Source organism: Euleptes europaea, chromosome 6 (genome assembly GCF_029931775.1).
Source record: "Euleptes europaea isolate rEulEur1 chromosome 6, rEulEur1.hap1, whole genome shotgun sequence".
Classification (NCBI taxonomy): Eukaryota; Metazoa; Chordata; class Lepidosauria; order Squamata; family Sphaerodactylidae; genus Euleptes; species Euleptes europaea.
In genome coordinates, this window is record NC_079317.1 from 16,868,782 (window position 1) to 16,891,127 (window position 22,346).

Here is a 22,346-nt window from a genome sequence, read left to right on the forward strand (position 1 = left end):
TGTTGCATGTTCAGCGCCAGTGATCTTTCCTGACATACAGGAGAGTGTTGAAAGGATTGTTGCACATTTGTTCAAAGTGCCCACTTCTGCTGGAAAAGCAAAGAAGTCTTAATTCCAGGGTTGCCGAAGTTAATGTAATTGTTTCTTCAGGCCATGCATGGGACGGGTACAGTATAATCAAGTCGTGTTGGAACTTGTAGGAAGTTGCCGTGCTGTCCTCCCTGTCTTTTCTTGCTCGTTTTTGCTTGGAGCAAGGGCATAAAGCAAAAAACCAGGACAGCTGTTCATTTCCACTAGCTATACGATTATCAGATGGATTTAGCTGTTTATTCTTAAAGTATTTTGATGTTAACTGTGCAGGAATTTTTTTTATTAAACACTAATGAGATTGGGTCTCTTCCTATGTCACTTGCACAAATTCAAGGTTTCGGGGCCCACCTCTATTATGGTCAAGTCAGAACTGTCCTTTTACCCATTTCTCATATGGTAGTTGTGGTCCTTTTAATCGGTGTCTGATTGCTTGCCCTCAGTTACTTACTTGAGAACTGTAAGCCCCATTTCCTTGGGTCTGGCTTCTGTTCTAGTGCATCAGTTCCATTTTCTGTAACTGTAAATTTCTAAGTTGCATGCACTTTCTTATTGTGAAGGACGGCGTTAACTTGAAGGGTGTGTTTTGGTAGTTGCAAAACAAATGTTAAAAGCATTGTGGAGAAATGCAGTGTTGTTCTACCTTTCAGATCTGCTGGGCAGTTGTAGAAATGCTCATCTGGTGGAGACTTAAGCGGGTGACAGCTGGTGGAAGATAATGGATTATTTCTTGCTGGGGGAAGAGGGTGGATGTGGCCTGCTTTTCACTTCAGCTTCCTCCCTCTCAAACTCTTGTAAACCTTGTGAACAGAGATGCTTCCTGGGTTTTTAAAAGGGAAAGAGGCAGTAAATGATTTATACCATGTTCTCCGTAAAGGTTCATTAGCAGCAAAAGAAGTCTTATTGGGCATAACGGTTCACCGTAGAGGAAATCCTTCATGAATTCACTTCAGTTTTCATAATATTGTTCAGGAATAGTTCCTTTTGTCCTGATCTGAGCCTGCCATTACTGTCTATAAAGCTACAGAAACATTTCAAGAAGTGTGTTCAGGATCATGGCGGCTTAGAGTCCTCATACATAAAGTGGAAACTGGATCTCTGTGTGTGTGTGTGAGAGAGAGAGAGACAGGCATAGCCGCCTGCATTATTGCTAGGGACGCTTTTCCAAGAAAGAGTAATTGAGGTGAGATGAGATCACACATCAGCCTATTGCCCTGAGACTGGAAATTTCTCAGTATTGTTACTGGAACTGAGATTACTAAATTTGTTATAAAGGCTTCACTTCAACACTTGCTTTCTTGCTTGGAATAAAAGCTTTTTTTAAAAAAAGTAGCATAACAAAAGGCATTTGGTTCTGAAAAGTCGCTGCAAAGTTGGCTTTGCATTAAGCACCACCTGAAAGGCAGCAGCTAATAAAGGTTTCTAACAAAAGGCTCCCAACCCCATGCATGACTCTTCACCTCCCCCCCCCCCCCATGAATGCAAAATATACTTCCTAGGGACTTTTCTGTGTTCGTGCCATATATTGTATTTACTCTGACTTTGGGTAGACTCACTGGTAGGAAGTCTTTTGGATATATTAATTGTAACTTATGCTTTATGTTTTTAATTTGAGATTGAAATTTGTTATGAAAATTAAGGCTTGTATGGCTTTTACATTTCTTTATATAAACTGACATACATTTATGTAAATGGGAGGAAACAAGTCTGTATCTGATGAAGGGTGCTTTGACTCTTACAAGCTTACACCCTGGAAATCTTGTTAGTTTTTATGGTCCTACTGGACTCAAATCTTCTACTGCAGACCAATACAGCTACCCACCTGAAACTAGCAATAGGTAATAACTATGGTTGAGGCAGCAACAGTTTCCATCATAGCTGGCCTCTCTATGAACTGACTTGGGAATTCTGACCGTTTCCTTCCAGGCTGGCTGGCTGCTAACCAGTGTCAAGAAATTGGACGCCAGTCGTATTTTAGGGAATTGTAGTTTTAATGGTAGAATTATATTTTTGTATTTTAATGTAATATGGATTATTTGAATGATATTTTGATGGGAGCTGCTCTGAGCCCGGCCTTGGCTTGGATAAAGCGGGATACAAATAAATAAATAAACAAACTCCTGTGTATAATGTACACATATATAACATTTTCAGCATCTTTTTGTTTACATGTACCTTTTCTTTACTTAAAAAAGGGAGGCAGTTTTGCCCTCCAATGACTTCAAAATTTTGAGAAATTTTGCATCTCTGTTCCAAAATCCTGTTTCACACAGTGGCCGGTTAACAGAGCATAGATGCCCAACACCGTTTCCTGCTGTTGCCTCCTAACACTGATATTCAGACGTTTACTGCTTCTGGATGTGGAGTTTCCCTTTAGTTATCATGGCCAGTGATGGACTTTTACCCTCCATTATTTTGTCTTGATCCCCTTTTTAATCCATCTATGCTAGTGACTATCACAAAGTCCCTTAGCAGTGAATTCCATGCTCAGTGCATTGACTGAAGAAGTACTTTTTGTTTGTCCTGAATCAGTTGCCCATCAAATTCATTGGGTGGCTTTGAATTCTAACATTATGGGAGAGGGCAGGAAAAGGTTCTTTATCTGCTTTCTCTACCCTCCCCCCGTGCATAATTCTGTAAACCTCTGTCATGTTCCCCCCCCCCATTGTCATCTTTATAAATTGAAAAGCCCTAGACTTAAAAAAAATAGCCTTTCCAATTAGGTTTCATGTTTTAAAATGTTTGATAGCAATTGGGAAGCAGTCTACCTGTTTTATGGCTTTTTTTTTTTTTTTGCTGCTTTCTCTTCAATTTATCCATACAAAGCAGTTGCTTCAGACAGTAGATTCTAGAGGACTTGCAGTGGTCATCATGTGACTAGCTATAAGGGGTTGCCCAGTAATGCTCTGGATTGTGTGATTAGGAGTTGATTTATTAAATCTGTAAGAATATGTTTGCCAGGTGAAACACCTTTCCTGAACCTTGCAAAGCAGGGAACTGAGAAATGTAAATTATGGGCAAGAATTTGCTGACGTCTGTTCCACCTAAAATTACCCTGTTATTAGCAGAACTGTTGTGTAGTACATGGTGCCTAGCATCCAGAATTGACTCTTATTCACACACCTTTTCTTAATTTAGGGTTTCTTTGCAAAGTCTAGATGCAACCAATGATTTCTGGAAAATACAGTCCTCACTTTTGAACTTATAGGCCATAATAACTATGAAGATGCTGTGATTTTCAGTCTGAAGAGGTCTGGTTTAGAAATTGATCGCTGTTTTGCTTAACTAAACTGCTCAGGGGTGTGAACTTCTAACATTCATTTTTTTCATAGACTATTACATTCGCAGTAGAATTGTCAACATGTACTAACTCATTGCTAATCTTTTGGCTAATGCAGTGTCTGATGTCACTAGATGTTATATTCAAAATGGCAGTGTAATACAATAGCTTATGTTTAATGAGGGTAATTGTTCTGCCTGTGTTTAAATCTGTTCTTATTTTGTTTTGCTTTTTCCTCACCCTCCCAGATTTCACTCAACACAGTTATTATTTCGGTTCCAGCATTTTCGTAGCAGATATAGGTGCATGACCATGCAGAAACACCAGTTTGCTCAATTTTTATCGTTGCTCACTCTTTCTTACGTCTAAATCTGCTGGTGTTAGATTTCTTGCCGTACTTGGTTTCATTTGCCTATGCTGTTTCCTGATAGCAATGCACGTCCTGCGTAAATATGTGAGCCCATCCCTTTTTCCTGTTCATGTTGAGGTGCACAGACATAATCAGGGGTGCAGAAACATAATCAAATTGTGCACAACTTTCTGGAACCAGAAACAACAAGAGTTGGTTTTTATATGCCAACTTTGTCTACCACTTAAGGAAGACTCAAACCGGTTTACAATCACCTTCCCTTCCCCTCCCTACAACAGACACCCTGTGAGGTAGGTGGGGCTGAGAGAGCTCTAACAGAGCTGAAACTTGCCCAAGGTCACCCAGCTGTGTTTGTGTGTAGGAGTGGGGAAACAAATCCAGTTCACCAGATTAGCCTCCGCTGCTCATGTGGAGGAGTGGGGAATCAAACCCGGATCTCCAGATCAACTGCTCCAAGCCACCGCTCTTAACCACTACACCACACTGGCTGAACTTTATGTTCTAATCTCTTGGTAATTTTTTCAGGATGAAACTGTACCGAGAACTAGGTTTGTCAACTCCAAGTTGGGAAATTCCTGGGGATTTTAGGGTGGAGCCTTAGGAGGGAGCCAATCAGGGGATGTGATGCCATAAAGTTCACCCTTTGAAGCATCCGTTTTCTCCAAGGGAAAGGATTTCTGTAATCTGGAGATCAGCTGTAATTCTGGGATAACTCCAGCTCCCATTTGGCAGTTGGCAACCATACCAAACATTTTTATAGACCTTGGTATATGTCTTCAGAGTTTTCTCATCTGCCGTGTGGCTGTTGCTCTATTTCTGTCAGGACTGAACGTTGGGAGGGCGATGATACTGTGTCCATGCCATTTCTTCCTTGTAATTCCGTGTGTGAAGCAAGATTGTATGGAAAAGGGAAGAACCAGAAGATCACTGGATTAAGAACTTGCGGCATCTTCTCTCACTGTAGATCAGAATAGGTTAAAGTGTGGCACGTGTATCCTACTAAATTCAATTAAAATCTAGATGAAACTGGAACAGGTGAATTAAGCCTTTTACTGGCTTAATCCCAGCCACTAAAGCTCGCCTGAAATAGAAAAAGTTATATATTGTTTCCAGAAAATTCTTGAACTCTGGCAGGTATTAAAAAAAAAAAGTATTATTGAATAGACCTTGCATCCCTCTTCTTGGTGAATATGCGTGACATAACACTCCAGATCTTTTAACCCACCTTAAGAGGAGGGAGTGGGTTGCAGGGTAGTATGCACGGTCTTCCTGTGTTCCCGCTTGGCACCAATTTCTCCTTCCTGGCTTATTATTATGCGTGTGCCATTGCTAATGAGGATTGCTTCTCAACCAAAGTTTGCAAAACAATTTGATATCTGTAGGGTGTTATGTCTATTCTGGACCTTCAGTGTTTCCTCCTGTAAGCAATAACTGCAGTAGACGCTTCTAATTTCAATTGTAGTCAGCTTCATCTCTGGTATAATAGGTCCTGTGACTTTGTAGCTGGATCGCTGTGGGCTCATTTCTCCCACACAGTGAGCAAACGGTAGGCCCTTGTGGGTGGTGAGACATACTGGAGCTGCAGTCTAAAGATGGGCTTTTTTTAAAGACAAAGACTAGTATACCATTAAGACTTTGAAGACGTTTAATTACTGTTATCAGTGACTAAATCTATAGGATATATACCTCAACAAAAGGTATGTTTCCTTGCTAGAATTAGTTACCCAAAGCAATGAGGCAATCTAATTGAATCAGTTCAATTCTTTTTAATTGGCCAAGGACTCTTCTATATGCCTTTCCACCACTGCCGATTCTACCAAAGGTCATCTGCAAGGTTCAAGTGGAAAAAGCAAATGTCCTACTAGTAGCTCCTTTTTGGCCTTGCAGGTTTTCCACCCTATGACAAATGGCAATCCAGGAGCCATGGCAGATACCATCGGAGTGGGGAATCCTTCGCCAGGGGCCTCTAGTCCATCCAGACCCCCAATGGTTTTGTTTGACTGTCTGGCACTTGAAAGGATGAGGCTTGTCAAACTGGGGTACTCAAAAAGGTAGTGGACACCATCCTGGAAGTGCGCAGACCCGCGACCCGTCATATATACTTGGCTTCCTGGAAGGCATATGTAAGATGGGCACGTAGAAAGAAATTCGACCCTCTCCAACCAGGGGTCGGTAGCATCTTGGGGTTTTTACAGGAAGGAGTGAGATTAAATCTATCGGCCTCTACTCTGCGTCGACAGGTAGCAGCAATAGCCACGGTGATCCCTCTGTTGGAGGGAGCTCCGATCTCAAAACACCGGCACATCGTTTCCTTTCTAAAGGGAGTTTCTCAGAATCATCCTCCTGTCGTTCATCATTTCCCCACGTGGAACCTTAGCGTCGTGCTCAAGGCCCTAACGAAAGAACCATTCGAGCCCCTTCGAACAGTTCCTCTGAGGCTGCTTAGAATGAAGGTTCTATTCCTGGTGGCCATCACGTCGGCAAGGCGCGTCTCGGAGTTGCGGGCCCTCTCCATTCGTCCAGGGCTTTGTACTTTCCATAAGGACAAGGTGGTGTTAAGACCAGACCCCACCTTCATCCCAAAGGTTAACTCGCCTTTTCATCGTACCCAGGACATTTCTCTACCTTCATTCTGTCCGAAGCCTTCTTGCCCAGCAGAGCGGGCATGGCACACATTGGATTTGCGACAGGCCTTGCGCATTTTCATCAATAGAACAGCTGTTCTGAGAAAAACAGACTATCTGTTTATTAACATTGCAAACCCTAATAAGGGTCTCAGAATGTCAGCGGCATCCATTAGTTATGGCCTAAAGAACACCATAGCAGAGGCCTACAAGGCCTCCAAGGTTCCTGTCCCACAGGGAATCACGGCCCATTCGCTCCGCAGCGCCTCCACATCGGCGGCATTTGACAAGCAAGCCCCGGTTGAATAAATTTGCCGGGCGGCCATGTGGTCCACGGTATCAACGTTCACCAAACACTACAAGATCAGTACGTGGTCATCTGCACAAGCGGCATTCGGACACAGTGCTACAGCATGTAGTGGGAGAAAGCAAGTAACCCACCCTGATGGGAGCTCTTATAGGTCCCACAGCTACAAGATGCCCTTGCCTCAGAGGAGAACGGAGCCTTGACTACTTACCATGAGGGCTCCTTCTCTTCTGAGGCGAAGGGCATCTTGCCCACCCGGGCAAAGATTTCAGACGACATGCTATGGATCACACGTTCAAGAAAGATTTCGGACGACATGCTATGGACCACACGTTCAAGAATACAGTTGTTTCAGACCCAAGTTAGGGTCTCAATACCTGTCAAATAATAGGAAAGATCCTTCCTGTTCTGTTGATTGATGTTGCAGTTTGTCCTTTTATGCCTTGTTTATTCCTGTCGAAGAGCTAGGCAAGCCTGTGACTGAGCTCCTAGGGGCTGCTGTCCCGATAGGGGCGTCAGGATTTTAGATTTGGTCCTGCCTCCCGGATAGGGTGTGACAACAACCCACAGCTACAAGATGCCCCTCCTCTCTCTCTTTCCCCCTCCCTCTCCCCCTCCCTCTCTCCCTCTCCCCTCCCCCTCCCCCCCCTCTCCCTCTCTCCCCCAAACTTCTTCACTGATTTAAAGGTTCCCTATTGAAATCCTTGGATTGCCTGCATCACTGTAAGTATTAGTTAATGGCTTCAGTATTAGTTAATGGCTTCACATGTCTTTTTGGATTTCTGCCCTAGGCAAAGGTTTGACTATGACTTTTTCCCTCCGAACTGAAGCTTTAAGGAAGTACGCCGGGGTGTGGGACACCATTGAAAATGGGCAGTTACATATTGCCAAAGGAAGTGGAGTGAACAGAAAAGCACACCACACCTGAATGTCTTGTATGTTTTTCAGTAGTTGTCTTTAGGTAGTAGTATGTTTTTGTATATCTTTAGGCAGTATTCCAGCCTTCCAGCGATCAATACAATTTAAAACTACTTTCTCTTTTGCCAGGTACTAAAAAGCCTCCTTTGAGTAAACAAGATTTCTCTCCAACCATGTTGCCTTCACATAGCCATTCACCCCACATGCAGAAAGTATCTACAGTTTTTCCTTTCCCCAAGATTGTAAATTCCAACATTACATTGTCACTACTACCCAGGGTGCCTACTACTTTAACCTCATCAACCAGTTCTTCCCTGTTGGTGAGGATCAAGTCTAAGATAGCAGATCCCCTTGTTTACCTGTCCACTTTCTGGAAAAGGAAGTTGTCAGCAAGACAAATCAGGAATTTATTGGAACTTGCATTTTTAGCAGAGTTGGAGCAGAGTTTTAACAGAACAGAAACAAGGAAAGAAGCAGGATTTTTCCTGTATGGCTTCAAATTTTACAGAAAGTTTAAGCTCTATCTCTAGATTAAACTGATGGGGAAAGAAATATTTTTAAAGTTCAAACCCCATAATTGAATTCAAAGACAAAATTAAGATTGGTTTGAAAAAAGTAATGGTTACTTTACTTTAAAGTAAAGCAGACATTCCCAACTCACTCATTCTACTAAGTACGCTACAAGCGCAAAGGCAACACCCCAGTGTAGATCTGCTATCTTTCCTAATTTGTCGAGGGAGCACATGTTGCTTATCCTTGGTCTCAATGAGAATATTGTCTAGTTTTCTCCCGAACAATCTATCCTCTTGAATGGAGCCAATCCCATTACCAATTTCGGGCCTTGCCCTTCGGTTTGGGGATGGCTCCTCGAGTCTTCACAAAGACTCTAGTCACGATCATCGCCTCTCTAAGGCAGGAATGTATCCAGGTGCACCCATACCTGGACAACATCCTGATCTGCCCCCAGTCCAGGCAACAGTCTGCCGCCCACACGGCAAGAGTCATACAAGTCCTCCAACGCTACGGGTACCTAGTCAACTTCGAGAAGAGTTCCCTTCAGCCGTCCCAAGTCGTGACTCACCTAGGAGTTTGCATAAACTCAAAACAGAACTCAATATCCCTATCCAGGGACAGGGTGAAGAAGCTGGCCTCTCACGCCTTCTCAGTGGCCAAATCCAAATTGGTTCGACTGATGTCTCTGGCAAAGCTAATGGGCCACATGATCTCCAGCATAGCTATAGTACCCTGGGCCAGGTATCACTCCAGATCCCTTCAGCGGTTCCTGCACCCGTTCCAAAAAGACATCACCAAGAAGAAGGTCAGGCTACTCTCCCTTCCATTCAAGGTCAGGCCGAGTCTACTCTGGTGGGCTCACCGCCCAAATCTCAAAAAGAGCACCCAGTACAACCATGAGGACCCATTACAACTATTCTCAAATGCCAGCCTCGAAGGGTGGGGGGCCACCCTCAACGGCCAAATCGCCCAAGGCCAGTGGTCCCCGTTGGAGAAGAAACTCCACATCAATACTCTGGAACTGAAAGCAGTAAGACTTGCTCTCATACATTTTCCCCCAATGCTCCAGAACCAGCATGTCCTGGTAAGGACCGACAACACCACCACCAAGGCCCACCTAAACAAACGGGGGCACAAGGTCGTCGTCTCTTCACCACGAAATGATACACATCTTCACGTGGGCCCAACAAAACATCAAGTCCATCCGGGTGGAGCACATAAAGGGGATACTCAACGTACAGGCCAATTGGTTAAGCAGACAGTACGTAGACAAAGGGGAATGGTCCTTGGATCAGGGTATCTTTCACCTTATTGTGCAAAGGTTTGGGTTGCCAGAGGCAGATCTGTTCGCAGCAGCCAACAATTGCAGAGTACGCAGATTCTTTGCAAGGTACTACCATCCAAAAGCGGAAGTAACAGACACCCTGCTAAGCCCGTGGTCCAAAGGTCCACTTTATGCCTTCCCGCCTCTGCCCATAATACCCAAGGTTCTCCGAAAGATTCATCAGGAGAAGGCCAAAGTGCTCCTGGTGGCGCCCTTTTGGCCAAGCAGACCTTGGTTCACCACTCTCTGTCAAATGTCAATTCAGGAACCTTGGCAGATTCCAGTAAAGGGGGAAGTCCTCAGGCAAGGTCCTCTAGTCCTCCCAGACCCCCAATGGTTCTTCTTGACCATCTGGCACTTGAGAGGAGATCTCTCTTGGAAAGTGGGTACTCCAAGGAAGTGGCCGATACCATTTTGGAGGCACGTAGACCCGCCACACGTCGCATCTACAATACCTCCTGGAAGGCTTTTGTCAGATGGGCACGCAGGAAGACTAGGCCTCTCCGCTTCTACCCTACGTCGACAAATTGTGGCCATAGCCACCGTAATTCCTAACCTGGATGGAGTCCCGACTTCTAGGCACCGTCATGTGGTTGAATTCCTGAAAGGGGTCGCCCAGACCCCCCACAATTCACAGGTTCCCTACCTGGAGCCTTAATTTGGTTCTCAGAGCCCTTACTAGGGAGCCATTCGAGCCACTACAGTCGGTTCCCTTGAGGTACCTTCGCTTGAAGGTCCTGTTTTTGGTAGCAATTACCTCTGCCAGACGAGTTTCGGAACTCCAAGCTTTATCCATTAGACAAAACTTATGTACTTTCCACAAGGATAAGGTTGTCCTGAGGCTAGACCCATCTTTCCTCCCTAAGGTGAATTCCTCCTTCCATCGTTCTCAAGAAATTAGCCTCCTTCCTTTTGCCCAAAGCCATCCTCAGCAAAAGAAATCACATGGCATACGCTCGACTTGTGCAGAGCTATTCAAATCTTTATCCAGAGGACTGAAGGATTCAGAAAGTCAGACTATATGTTTATTAACATCTCAACCCTCAACAAAGGTCAGAGAATGTCAACAGTGGCTATCAGCTACACCCTAAAACAGACCATCATCGAAGCTTACAAAGCATCAAAGGTACCAGTACCAGAAGGCATCACTGCCCATTCCTTGCGTAGCGCATCCACCTCTGCGGCCTTCGCCAGGCAAGCGCCAGTCAATGAAATCTGTCGAGCTGCAACGTGGTCGACTCTCTCGACCTTTATCAAGCATTATAAGATTAACACTTGGTCCTCGGCACAAGCTACCTTTGGACATAGGGTCTTACAACATGTAGTCTAGTAGGTTCCTTACCCACCCTATTGGGAGCTCTTGTAGGTCCCACAGCTCAAGATGCCCTTGCCTCAGAGGAGAACGGAACTTGACTACTTACCGTGAGGGCTCCTTCTTTTTTAAATAATTTTTAGAATTTTATTTGTTTGGTTTAGATATTTATGGTCCAGAATGTTCTAAATCACACAGAAGTTCTGTGGCAGATGTGTAGGGAGTTCCTGAGCAGACTGATCAGTAAGGAAGTTCCTGAATTGTTCATAGTTTTTGTCATTTTTGCAAGGAGTCAGAAAAAAGGGGGACTAGCACAAATTGTGTCCAAATTATCCTGAGTCAAGTTAAAATTATGAGAAGGCAAGAGTCACTAGAAAAGACAATCATGCTAGGAAAAGTTGAGGGCAGTAGGAAAAGAGGAAGACCCAACAAGAGATGGATTGACTCCATAAAGGAAGCCACGGCCCTCAATTTTTAAGATCTGAGCAAGGCAGTCAAAGATAGGACATTTTGGAGGACATTGGTTCATAGGTCACTATAAGTTGGAAGCGACTTGACAGCACTTAACATATACAAACACAAGTTAAAATTAAATTTTGCTGCTTCCCCCCACCTCTGCAACTTGTATAGTGTCCCAAGGGGTTTAGGTGTCTACCAGAAAAAGCTCGGGGTGTGTGTGTCTGCAGTGGGAGGGGGCATCAGGAAAAACTGTCCCCTCTCTTCCACAAGCAGATATGCTGTTTTGTTGCTAACAAAGGTGCACTGGAGCCAGCCCTCTGTCCATAATGTAAAACATTCAGCATGCTTTGTGAACAGCTTGGATATATTGGCATGTTGTACACATTCTTTAAACTCCTATCCGAATACAAACGCAGAGTTTTTCATTTGTATTGATGGTTTGGAAAGGGTGAATTGAGAGTGTATGTGATACTCTGCACTGAGAATGTATGCTATGAGGAAGTGTTAAGGAAGCAAAATAAGAACAATAAGATCCTTATCTGAGCTTCCTTTCCAAGAAAATAACTATAGCAGTAAAAGGATATCCAAGTCAAAGCTAGAACAAGAGAACCAAGCAAGGTAAACCATCACATTCACCATCTCCACATGCTTCTTCCAGGACTAGTCCCTTCTCTTTCAAAGCAGGTTATTTAAGCATCAGATACATCCTTTGTAAAGGAAGGATGCGTGTACTCTCCTCCACTGTCTTTCAAATAGGGCAAAGAGATAAAAACTGGGGAAAGGATCTGAACTGAACTAGAACAAAGCCAGTGCAGTTATGGTGGTTAATAGTGCTGGATTAGGATCTGGGAGACCCAGGTTCAAATCCCCATTCTGCCATGGAAGTTTACTGGCTGGCCTTGGGCCAGTCACACAAACTCAGCTTAACCTACCTTACAGGGTTGTTGTGAGATAAAATGAAGAAGAGGAGAACAATATATGCATCTGTGGGTTAAAGCTGGGTATAAATGAATAAATAAAGCTATAAGAGAAAGGCAATAACAGGGACATGCTGGAAAGTGGGAAGAATTTTTTTCACTTTGTGTCCTGTTTTACCTGAGGCCATGTCTCCCTTTTTATTGTGTTTTGGGGGCAGGTACAGATAAACAAAATGCATGATGCTCAGAGACCATGTGATTAAATGCAACATCAGTATAAAGGCCATCACACTCTACCTTCCTTGACTGCTTTCAGACAACCCATTGTTTTTATATGTGGATACCCCTTCAATGTAGATTTCTTATGCTTCCCCATTTATTTCTTATGCTTCCCCATTTATTTAACTGCACAGGAAGCTGAGGGGATGGGAGAACAAAGAAGTCCATGAGTGGTAAAAGCTGACAAAAAGTTTTTAGTAGCCCATCTGCTCCCATATACCCACATTGGTCACCTGTGGAAAACTAAAAGCGCATAAGGAAAAAAAAAACATTATTCCAGTTCACAAATGTTTCCCTGCTTAGAGGACACTGGCCACCATCCTTTGTTGGAACTAAGCCACATTTTTAAAATTTTTGTTAAATAAAGCAGATACAGAAGATATGGCCATTCTCCCACTGAGTTCAGAGTACATCTTCATCAGCGGGTTTTGTCGTTCCTATGCTCAGGGAGGCAGGATCTAAAAAACCTTTTGCTTCCTGTCACATGTGCTAGGACTGCCCTCTGATATCCAGTTCTCTTCCTGCCTTAGAGGGAGAAGCAGCGTTTCTGGTTAGCTCTGTAGCAAACCTGATTTTTCTAGCCTTTGACTTCAATAACTCTTCCTGTCTACCTTCTGTGTTATTTACATCCTATCCTTTGTTTGTGTGCACCCAGCAGCCTTTTTCTTGTTCGTCTCTGTCTCTGTGCCTCCCCGCCCCCCCACACTTCTCGGGAGAAATCATGTCAGAAAGTGGTGACAGGGCTTCAGAGGAACTAATGTCGGGGGACGAGGAACAGGTTGAAGGGCTCCTTACCTCCTGACAAGCGTCTCAAGCGGCATCTAAGAGCCGCAAAGGAGAGAAACGGGCCCTTCAGCCAGGAGACGGTCAAAATGGCGCGAAAAAGATGCGCGTGGACAAGATGGCCGCCGCAACTCCCCATTTGGCCTGTAAAGGTTACGAGGGCGAACCTGATCCCGGTGATGCCAGCTCCTCTGGAGTTCATGCGACCGGGACCACACCGGGTAACATTGAAATAGTTTCTTCCTTAAATTCGGAAGGGGGGGGTGGGCAGCCTAGGACTGATTCAACTTATGCGGCAAGCATTAAGGGAGGAGTTTGCCCACATTAGCGACCCTTCCTGCAGGAGTATCACAAGATCTAGGGGATCACCCCCAGTTTCTAGGGCATCCATCCACTCTGAGTCAGAACGTGGGGAAAGCTCTAGTGGCACACGACGTACCTGGCAGACTAAAGTGCCTTGACCTTCCACCAGCAAGGCCAGGCCACCCTCTCCCTCATCCAGTGAGGAAGATGAGGGAGAGTTCTCCTCAGGAGAAAACAATGAAATAGGGCCACAAGATCAGGACCACCAATCCCGGCTATTTGCCGGGGAAGATTATCAGGCCTTTCTGACCAAGGTCCTAGCGGCCTTAGACCTCCATGAGGATGAGGACTCAGAGGCGGCCAAAAGCAAGGCTAAATTCAGGGGCACCAAGGAGTTCTTCACCAGACTGAAGACATCTACCCAGGCCATGCCCTTTCCTGAATATTTTGAGGACCTCAAAACTGAATGGGACAAGCCTTTATCCAATAGACAACTCCCAGCTACTGTTAGAAAGATGTATAATCTGGAATCCCGGGCCTCCAATCTCCTTCAAGTACCCTTGGTTGAGGCACCAGTCGCTGCTGTGCAGTCGGCTGGCTTACTGTCTGAGGGTGTTATACAAATTCTGCTTTATGTTATAGTGGCTGCTACTTGTTCTTTGGGTGCACGATTATGTTTCTGTTTTTTCAAATTCTGCTTTGGAAGTCCTCGAACTGAATATCAGAGGGCATTCCTAGCACATGTGACAGGAAGCAGAAGGTTTTTTAGATCCTGCCTCCTGAGCATAGGAACGACAAAACCCGCTGATGAAGATGTACTCCTCTCTCAGGGTAGAAGGAACCTTCACAGGTAAGCCAAGGTTCCGTTTCATTTGTATGAACAAATACAGCCCATTTTCATGAAAACCAACCAAATACTGATAGCTTTTGCAGACAGCAAAAATCTGTTTGTTCAGCAACAATCCTCTTCCAGCAACTGTTTCATAAATAACAGACTGCTTAAATATTAAGCCTTATATTACGATCCTCAATAGATACTGTGTGATGATCCTCCCCAGTTTCCTCGCCTCAGCATACCTAGATTCCCCACCGCCTCCCACTGTGGTCTTACTTGGGTAGCAGCCGCCACTCAAACTCTGCCCTTTTGCTATACAGGGTTTGAGGTTCTGACAGAGGCAGTTTGTGCGTGTGCACTGCTAAACACCTCTCTCCCACAGCCCTCAATTTGCAAGACCTGAGCAAGGCTGTTAATGATAGCATGTTTTGGAGGCAATTAATCCATAGTGTTGCCATAAATCAGAAGCGATTTGATGGAACTTAACACACCCAAATATGTGGTGATTGAACACCTTTTCTAAAGAGGTGTCAAAGCATGTTTCGTGTAACCATTGTTTATGAAAATGACAGTAGGACATGGAGTGTGTATATGTGTGAAAGCATTAAAAAATGTTATCCTGCATTTATAGTTTGTCATTCTTTGACTAGGCCTTGTTCTTCTGTGACCTGTTCCTCCTATGTGTGTAGATCCAGCTTGAATTTATTTGTAGGGGGTTACTTGGTGAAATATCCTGCATGTCTCCACGAGGGTTGGGCTGGGCTTGAGGACATTTTGATCATGGTCTTGTGTGAAGTATATAGACTGGCACAATAGTTGTGTTAAGGAATGTCATGCAACGAATGTTCTGTTTTATCTGGATGTACTGCAAAAGACCCCTTAGGTTCCGCATGACCATCCAGTCCTGTGTGTAATATGGATGCTGCTATTACACAGGCTTAAAGAGAAAGGTGTACAAAAATGTGATGTAAACAGGAGGCCTGGCAAATAAGCAGCAGGAGGGTTCAGCTTGATCTGAAGGAGTAACAGTAGAAATAAAAGCATAAAGCAGCATTCTGTTCTTGGGTTTTGAAAGCAGAATATATTTTCCCCCTTAGAAATCACACGTAACTTTAGGTGGTATTCCCAGTATTAATCTACTGCTTCAATATCTGTTCAGCTTTCTTATCAGCCTCCGGAGTATTAGTTTCTTTTACAGCAGAGCTGTTTCAGTTTTTTTAAAAAAATCTGATGTGTTCCCACACTCGTTCTTCAGTTCTGCATATAGTGATGACTTGACTGCAAACTTTTTTTTTAAAGATATTTTTCAATGAAGACTCTCTCTGTAAGCTAGGAAAAGTGAATACTCAGGTTGCAGCAAGTGGGTGCAGGCCCATTTTTGCTTGCACATCTCAAGATACATTAATGTGTTCTATAATGTTGAACGAGGATCTGCGGTAAGGCAGAAGGAAGCAACTATGTAGTAAAACTTCAAGTAAACAGTCAGGTAGTGACCTCCTGCTTCACAAAAGGGCTTGAGCTTTTAAAATTACGTTGTCATAAGGGGCTTCACTTGCCTGAGTTTTCCCCTGCCTAAATGTACTTTTATTTACACCAGTGTGTGATCACACACACACTTCTGTACTCTTAGTACTTGAGAACTCCCTCAGTTCCATTGGAGTCTTGTGGTACCCTGAAGACTAACAATGTTTTATTCTTGCATAAGTTTTCAAGGACTAGTTGTTAAGATGCCGCAAAGCTCCTGCTTATTTTCGCCGCAACAAACTAACATGGCTGCTGGCTGGAATTAGTCGCAGTTTGGCTCCCAGTCATTTTACAAGAAACGTGTCGTCCCCCCCACCCGACCTTGTGTATGTTTGCGTGTCCACACTGGACTTGCTTTCTCTTTATATATACATATATATAGTGATGTGTAAAATCATGGGGGAGGGGACAGTTTGAAATCTCTCCCTTAAGGATTCTGTAAGCACTTTAGTGATGAGGAGGCTGATTCCTCCCCCCACTCCCCAAGACTTTAAACATTTTCTTGCGTACTTGGAGTCTTCAGAGTATGTAGAAAGTCCCGGCTCATCAGTGGAGGGCCAGCAGGCCTGCTTTGGTGACTAGAACCAGCTATAATGTTATTAGTTATAGTGATCCTTGCCAGATAGTGTAACTGCCCCCATGCCAGCATGAGACAGTGAAACTCAAGATTTGCTAGCCGGTATTTATGGGGAAAGGTAGACAGGCTTCGAGTAACAGTAACATCTTCAAGGGAGCAATCCTCCATCCCCCCTCCCATCTTTTCTAGGCATCTTCTGGTGATAAGTACTGTCAACAGTAACAGTGGTACTTGGCATGCAGAAGGTCCCAGGTTCAATCTCTGGCATCTCCACTTAAAGGGACTAGGCAAGTAGGTGATGTGAAAGACCTCTACCTTGAGACCCTGGAGAGCCACTGCCGGTCTGAGTAGACAATATTGACTTCGATGGACCAAGGGTCTGATTCAGTATAAGGCAGTTTCATGTGTTCATTTGTTCAAGAGCCAGCGTGGTATAGTGGTTAAGAGCGGTGGTTTGGAGCAGTGGACACTGATCTGGAGAACCGGGTTTGATTCCCCACTCCTCCACATGAGCGGTGGAGGCTAATCTGGTGAACTGGATTTGTTTCCCCACTCCTACACATGAAGCCAGCTGGGTGACCTTGGGCAAGTCATGCTCTTTCCACACCACCTACATCACAGGGTATCTGTTGCGGGGAGGGGAAGGGAAGGTGATTGTAAACCGGTTTGAGTCTGCCTTAAGTTGTAGAGAAAGTCGGCATATAAAAACCAACTCTTCTTCTTCTTCCATGGGGCCCTACCTACGTCTGTTTTTTTAAAAAATGAGAAAAGCTCTTTTCTTCCTGGTAAACCAAGGCTTCTTGCTGGCCAGCATTGGTTGCATTCCTCCCGTTTGTGTCCATATACATCCCAGCTGCCAAGGCTAGATTGTGAGGTTTTAAAATGGATTTCATGAGCTAGGAGCAATTCAGTAATGCAGTTGTGATTCTGGATTAGGATGCTGGTAAGCATACCCCACCTGGGATAGTATCCTTCCTGATAGTTGAGAGGGGAAGAGGTGTCCCCTCACTGTTCTCATCTTCCTCACTCCCCTCTCCTCTCGCTTGAGTTTCGAAATGTATATTATTTTTAAGCTTTAGGAGATGAGGGGAGAGGAGCCACATGCCATATTGCACCATGTGGCTTTTCCCATCTTCAGTTACAGAAGTGTGCTGCGAACTGTTAAGCCAGTGAGCATGGAAACATGCTCATGTGGCAGTTGTTTCTGGGCCCTAGAGCATTAGCTGCCAGCACAGAAAAGTTTCTTGCCAGATGCCACAGTTCTAGAAGCCATGGTTGGTACTTGATGCGCCTTTCTCAAACACTGGCTTGCTTATTTACTGAGCCTGCAGGACCTTCTGTTTTTCCTGTTGGCTTATTGATTGCATAATGTGTTCAGTCTTCAGCTGTTCAGGCTTTTTGTCCACTGAGTAGTGATGACTGCACTTCAATTGTTGGCCTGCAAACCGCAAAGAGGACTTTGGCAGGGCAAACACAGTGTGCTGGTCTTGTTGGGTGAGCTGTTGATTCCTTTGCCACACCCAGGATCAAATTTCACCATACCTTTAAGACGTTTTTTAAAAGGGGTGGGAAGGCTGGCTTATTCCACCTTCTTAATATTTCAAGTGGAAATGATCAGTTAATCCCCTCCAGGCCACATTTTGTGAAGCTGGCTTCATTTTTAAAGGCTGTGAAAATTTGAAATCCTAGGCACAAACCAGTTTTAAAGGAGGGAATGGAAGGAAGTGGAGCTAGGACCATACCTCTTTCTCCTCTGGGCTCCCAGAAAATGATGTCTTTGCAGCTGCTATGAGAGTCATTCCTTCCACACACCTTGTTCTCAACTGAGGTCGGGGCCAATCTAGCTTGGCTGAGAAGTCTCCACCGGCTGATTCTAATTAGAAACCTAAAATCCTAATTGAAAACCTGGACATTTTTCCATGGGGAAGAAAAGGACAGTGTGGGGTGGGGAGAGACATTGCAGGATCAGTATGTTTGGTGGAACAAATATCTGAAGATGTTATGTATTCTGCAGTGCTTGAAAGTACTTTTCTAACAGCCACTTCTAAGTGTCTTTGCTTGTTTCACAGTCCAGACAAACCCAGTAGCAGTGTTATCATTATTGATACTTAATAGATTGGCTCTGAAGCCTCCATGTCTCTCTCTGACAGAGGAAGTCTTATTGGAAGAGTATCTGTGAAGTGAACTCACTATCTTTGGCTGTGCAAGTTTTGCAGTTGTGTCTTTGGCTGTACCAGTATCATTTCAGAACACTACTTTATAAAATGGTCTACTCATTGTTTTGACAGTTTCTCATTCCTTTGGAGTTTACATTTTCCTCATAAATTTCCTGAATAGATATTTCTCCCCACCCCCGGTCTTCACATCTGTAATCCTGAAGTTTGGAGTCTGGGAGATTCCATACTAAAATATTGATTAAGGCTAAAATATTGATTAAGGCACAGGGCTCGTAAAAAGCCCCTGATTACTTGTGTCAAGTAAGAATGCCTTCAGGTGACCTGGTGGGGGAAACTTTTGGAAATAGGGTATGGTTTTCTTTGTTTTTGGCAACACACTGATGTATGGTCAGTTCACTAGTAACCCATGTTTGCAAGGCTAGACTAATAATTTGTGATTTCTTCTTATTTTTAACAGCGAAACCATTTACACAGTTGGTGAAGGAAATGCAGCTACACCGGGATGACTTTGAAATTATAAAAGTCATTGGCAGAGGTGCATTTGGTGAGGTGAGATTTTTTTTTTTAATTCAGCATTAGTTGCTTTACCCAATCTGATAAAATGAGCTCTGGTCCTCAAGCGTTTATACCACAATGATTAGTCTTTACGGTACCACAGGCTGTACAAACACAGCCATCCTTCTGGAATCTGTAGTTGTCATAGAGGGAAATGGGTTTGGGACCAGAATAACATGTATATAATGCAGGAACATGTATATAATGCAGGAAAAGAGGAAGACCCAACAAGATATGGGTTGACTCAATAAAGGAAGCCACAGCCTTCAATTTACAAGATCTGAGCAAGGCTGTCAAAGATAGGACATTTTGGAGGACTTTTATTCATAGGGTCGCCATGAGTCAGAAGTGACTTGACGGCACTTAACACACATACACAATGCAGGAATGCAGGCAGAGCTACAGAGACACATAGTATTGACTGGTAAACTACCTAGTACCTTTAGAAACCCAGAAAAAAATATTAGCTTTAATTGATGGGAATATTGTATGGAAAAAATGAAGTAAAGATTCTGTTTCAGTCATTAGCTATATTGTCAGGGGTACAGTGTTTGCTAATTTGGCTGTTATCTTTGGACGTGATATCAAGAGAAATAGCAAGGGGACGTAATGAAGAATTGTAAGACATGAAGACATGATCGCAGGGCTAAAAGAAATGGATCTTTTAGTGATGAATGATGGTGGAATAAATGTTCTTAAGAGCCTCTTCAATCATGCGCTGTACTGTGACAAGTATTTGGATAAAGAAGGCGCTCTCTCACAACAGAGAAGGTCTGGGCAAGTGCTCCTGCGTTCTCAGACACAGCACTTTACAAATAGTAGTGTTTCCCAGGAGGTCTCTGCATGCTGCAAGGATCCATGGTACTCTGTGGGTATGCTAGTTAGTACTGTCTGCAGCCACCCAAATCCTTTTATGTGCCCTATAAGGGTTCTTACCCCCCACCCCCTTTTCTGATAGCATAATCCCTTGCAGTGCATCAGGGCTGCTTTTGAAGTTTCCCAGAGTTTCAGAAAACACTTTCTAAGCAGCATTTGGAGCAGCTTTTGAATTGAAAGGAATTCTGCTTATGTAATTATACCCCCTGCATTTGGCGCATCGTATTTACACATGGGGCTCTGACCTGGATAGCCCCAGGCTAGCCTGATCTCGTCAGTTCTCAGAATCTAAGCAGGGTCGGCCCTGGCAAGTATTTGGATGGAAGACCTCCCAGAAATACCAGGGTCCTGACGCGGAGGCAGGCAGTGGCAAACTGCCTCTGACCATCTCTTGCCTTGAAAGCCCTACGGGGTCGCCATAAGTCATCTGTGTCTTGACGGCAGAAAAAAATTACACAAGGGACTTCATTATCTGCCTACTTTAGATTCCTGGATCACATGAAGAACTAAATGTGAAGAAGCATAAAACTGATTCCCATACTTGGCTTTAGCCCCTGTGTGACTCTTCAAATCCTATGGCATTCATTATCACCTATATGATGACTACATCTAGCTCTAACTACCAGTTCTTGAACTTACATCACCAGCTACCTTTCAAATATTTCTTTTTTGCTATCTCAGCTCAGTGGCCAAAAATGACTGGAACATCTCACCTTTCCTCACAACCCTTATTTCCATTGTACACTCCCCATATCCACAAATAATGTCATGATCCTGTTAGAACAGGAACAAACCCCATAGCTTTCTCTTGTATTCTTCTCTTTTTTGCTCCCTGTATTCAGTCTATTTGCTTCACACTTTAGAAGACTGAAAAAATATGGCCCTTCCTTTCCACCTCCTTGGCAAAACATACTCTGGCTGTGTCACAGCCTTCTCCTCTTTGGTCTTCCATTGATGCACTTCAGCCTCTATCCAGTGCTTTGGCACTTAAATAATTTAATCTCTTATTCCCTCCTTAGATTAATAGAATCATAGAGTTGGAAGGGACCACCAGGGTCATCTAGTCCAACCCTTTGCACAATGTAGTAAATTCACAACTACCTCCCCCCTCACACCCCCAGTGACCCCTACTCCATGCCCAGAAGATGGTCAAGATGCCCTCCCTCTCATCATCTGCCTAAGGTCATAGAATCAGAATTGCTGACAGATGGCCATCTAGCCTCTGCTTAAAAACCTCCAAGGAAGGAGAGCTCACCACCTCCCGAGGTGGTAAGCTCTCCTTTCTTTCCACTTCCAGATTTCGTTCCAGCTCCTCAATCTTACCTCCATTTCCTCCTCTCCTATATCTTGCCGTTCTCTTATACCAGTACATCTAAGTTTGTGACCTTTGCTCCACCAACCTCAGCCATCTCGTACACCAGCAACTCTTAGCCTTTATGCGGTGTAAGCCTACTGTGAGAGGGAAGGAGAGGAGCCAGCCAAATGAAGCTGCTGGAAAGCCCACCTCTGACTCCAGCCCTGCTGCCTGTGCCTCGCAGGCAGGGGAGTGGATGTGGAAGGAAGAGGAGCAGGAGCTGCTACTGATGCCAGTCCTACCACTGCTGTTTCTGCTGTGGGTGAACACAAACACATGAAGCTGCCTTATACTGAATCAGACCCTTGGCCCATCGAGTCAGTATTGCCTGCTCAGACCAGCTCTCTAGGGTCTCAGGCAGAGGTCTTTCACGTCACCTACTTGCCTGGTCCCTTTAACTGGAGATGCTGGGAGATGCCAGGCATTGAACCTGGGACCTTCTGAATATCAAGCAGATGCTTTACCACTGAGCCACAGTAGGAGGAGCTACCCCGGCCACTGCCTCCCCCCTTCCACTGGTGAAGCTGCAGCGATGCAGGCGGGCAGAGGAAGGGGATCAGGAGCTGCTGATTATCACCTCTTAGAATTTTATAATTTTAACTGTATTTTCAATTGTCTAATTGTTTTTAATGTTTTTATGTTCAAACGCTGACTCATCCCTTCCTTCCCTCCCTCTCCCTCTCATGATCTGCCTAAATTCAGAGAATCAGAATTGCTGACAGATGGCCGTCTAGTTTCTGCTTAAAAACCTCCAAAGAAGGAGAGCTCACCACCTCCCGAGGAAGCCTGTTCCAATGAGGAACTGCTCTAACTGTCAACGTTTTTCCTAATGTTTAGAAACACTTGTGATTTAACTTCAACCTGTTGATTGTGTTCTGACCTTCTGGAGGCACAGAAAACAACTTGGCACCATCCTCTGTATGACAGCCCTTCCAAGTACTTGAAGATGGTTATCATATCATCTCTCAGTTG

The 22,346-nt window shown here is 44.3% G+C and overlaps 1 protein-coding gene across 2 annotated transcripts in view; it reads left to right on the plus strand.

Annotated features, from left to right (window-relative positions):
- Positions 1–22,346, plus strand: part of CDC42BPB (CDC42 binding protein kinase beta) — a 149,593-nt gene that overhangs the window by 17,098 nt on the left and 110,149 nt on the right. For both annotated transcript variants that reach the window (XM_056850682.1, XM_056850683.1), the window contains exon 2: positions 19,047–19,138. In XM_056850682.1, coding sequence (XP_056706660.1) covers positions 19,047–19,138 — 92 coding nt within the window. The remainder of the gene's footprint in view (positions 1–19,046; positions 19,139–22,346) is intronic.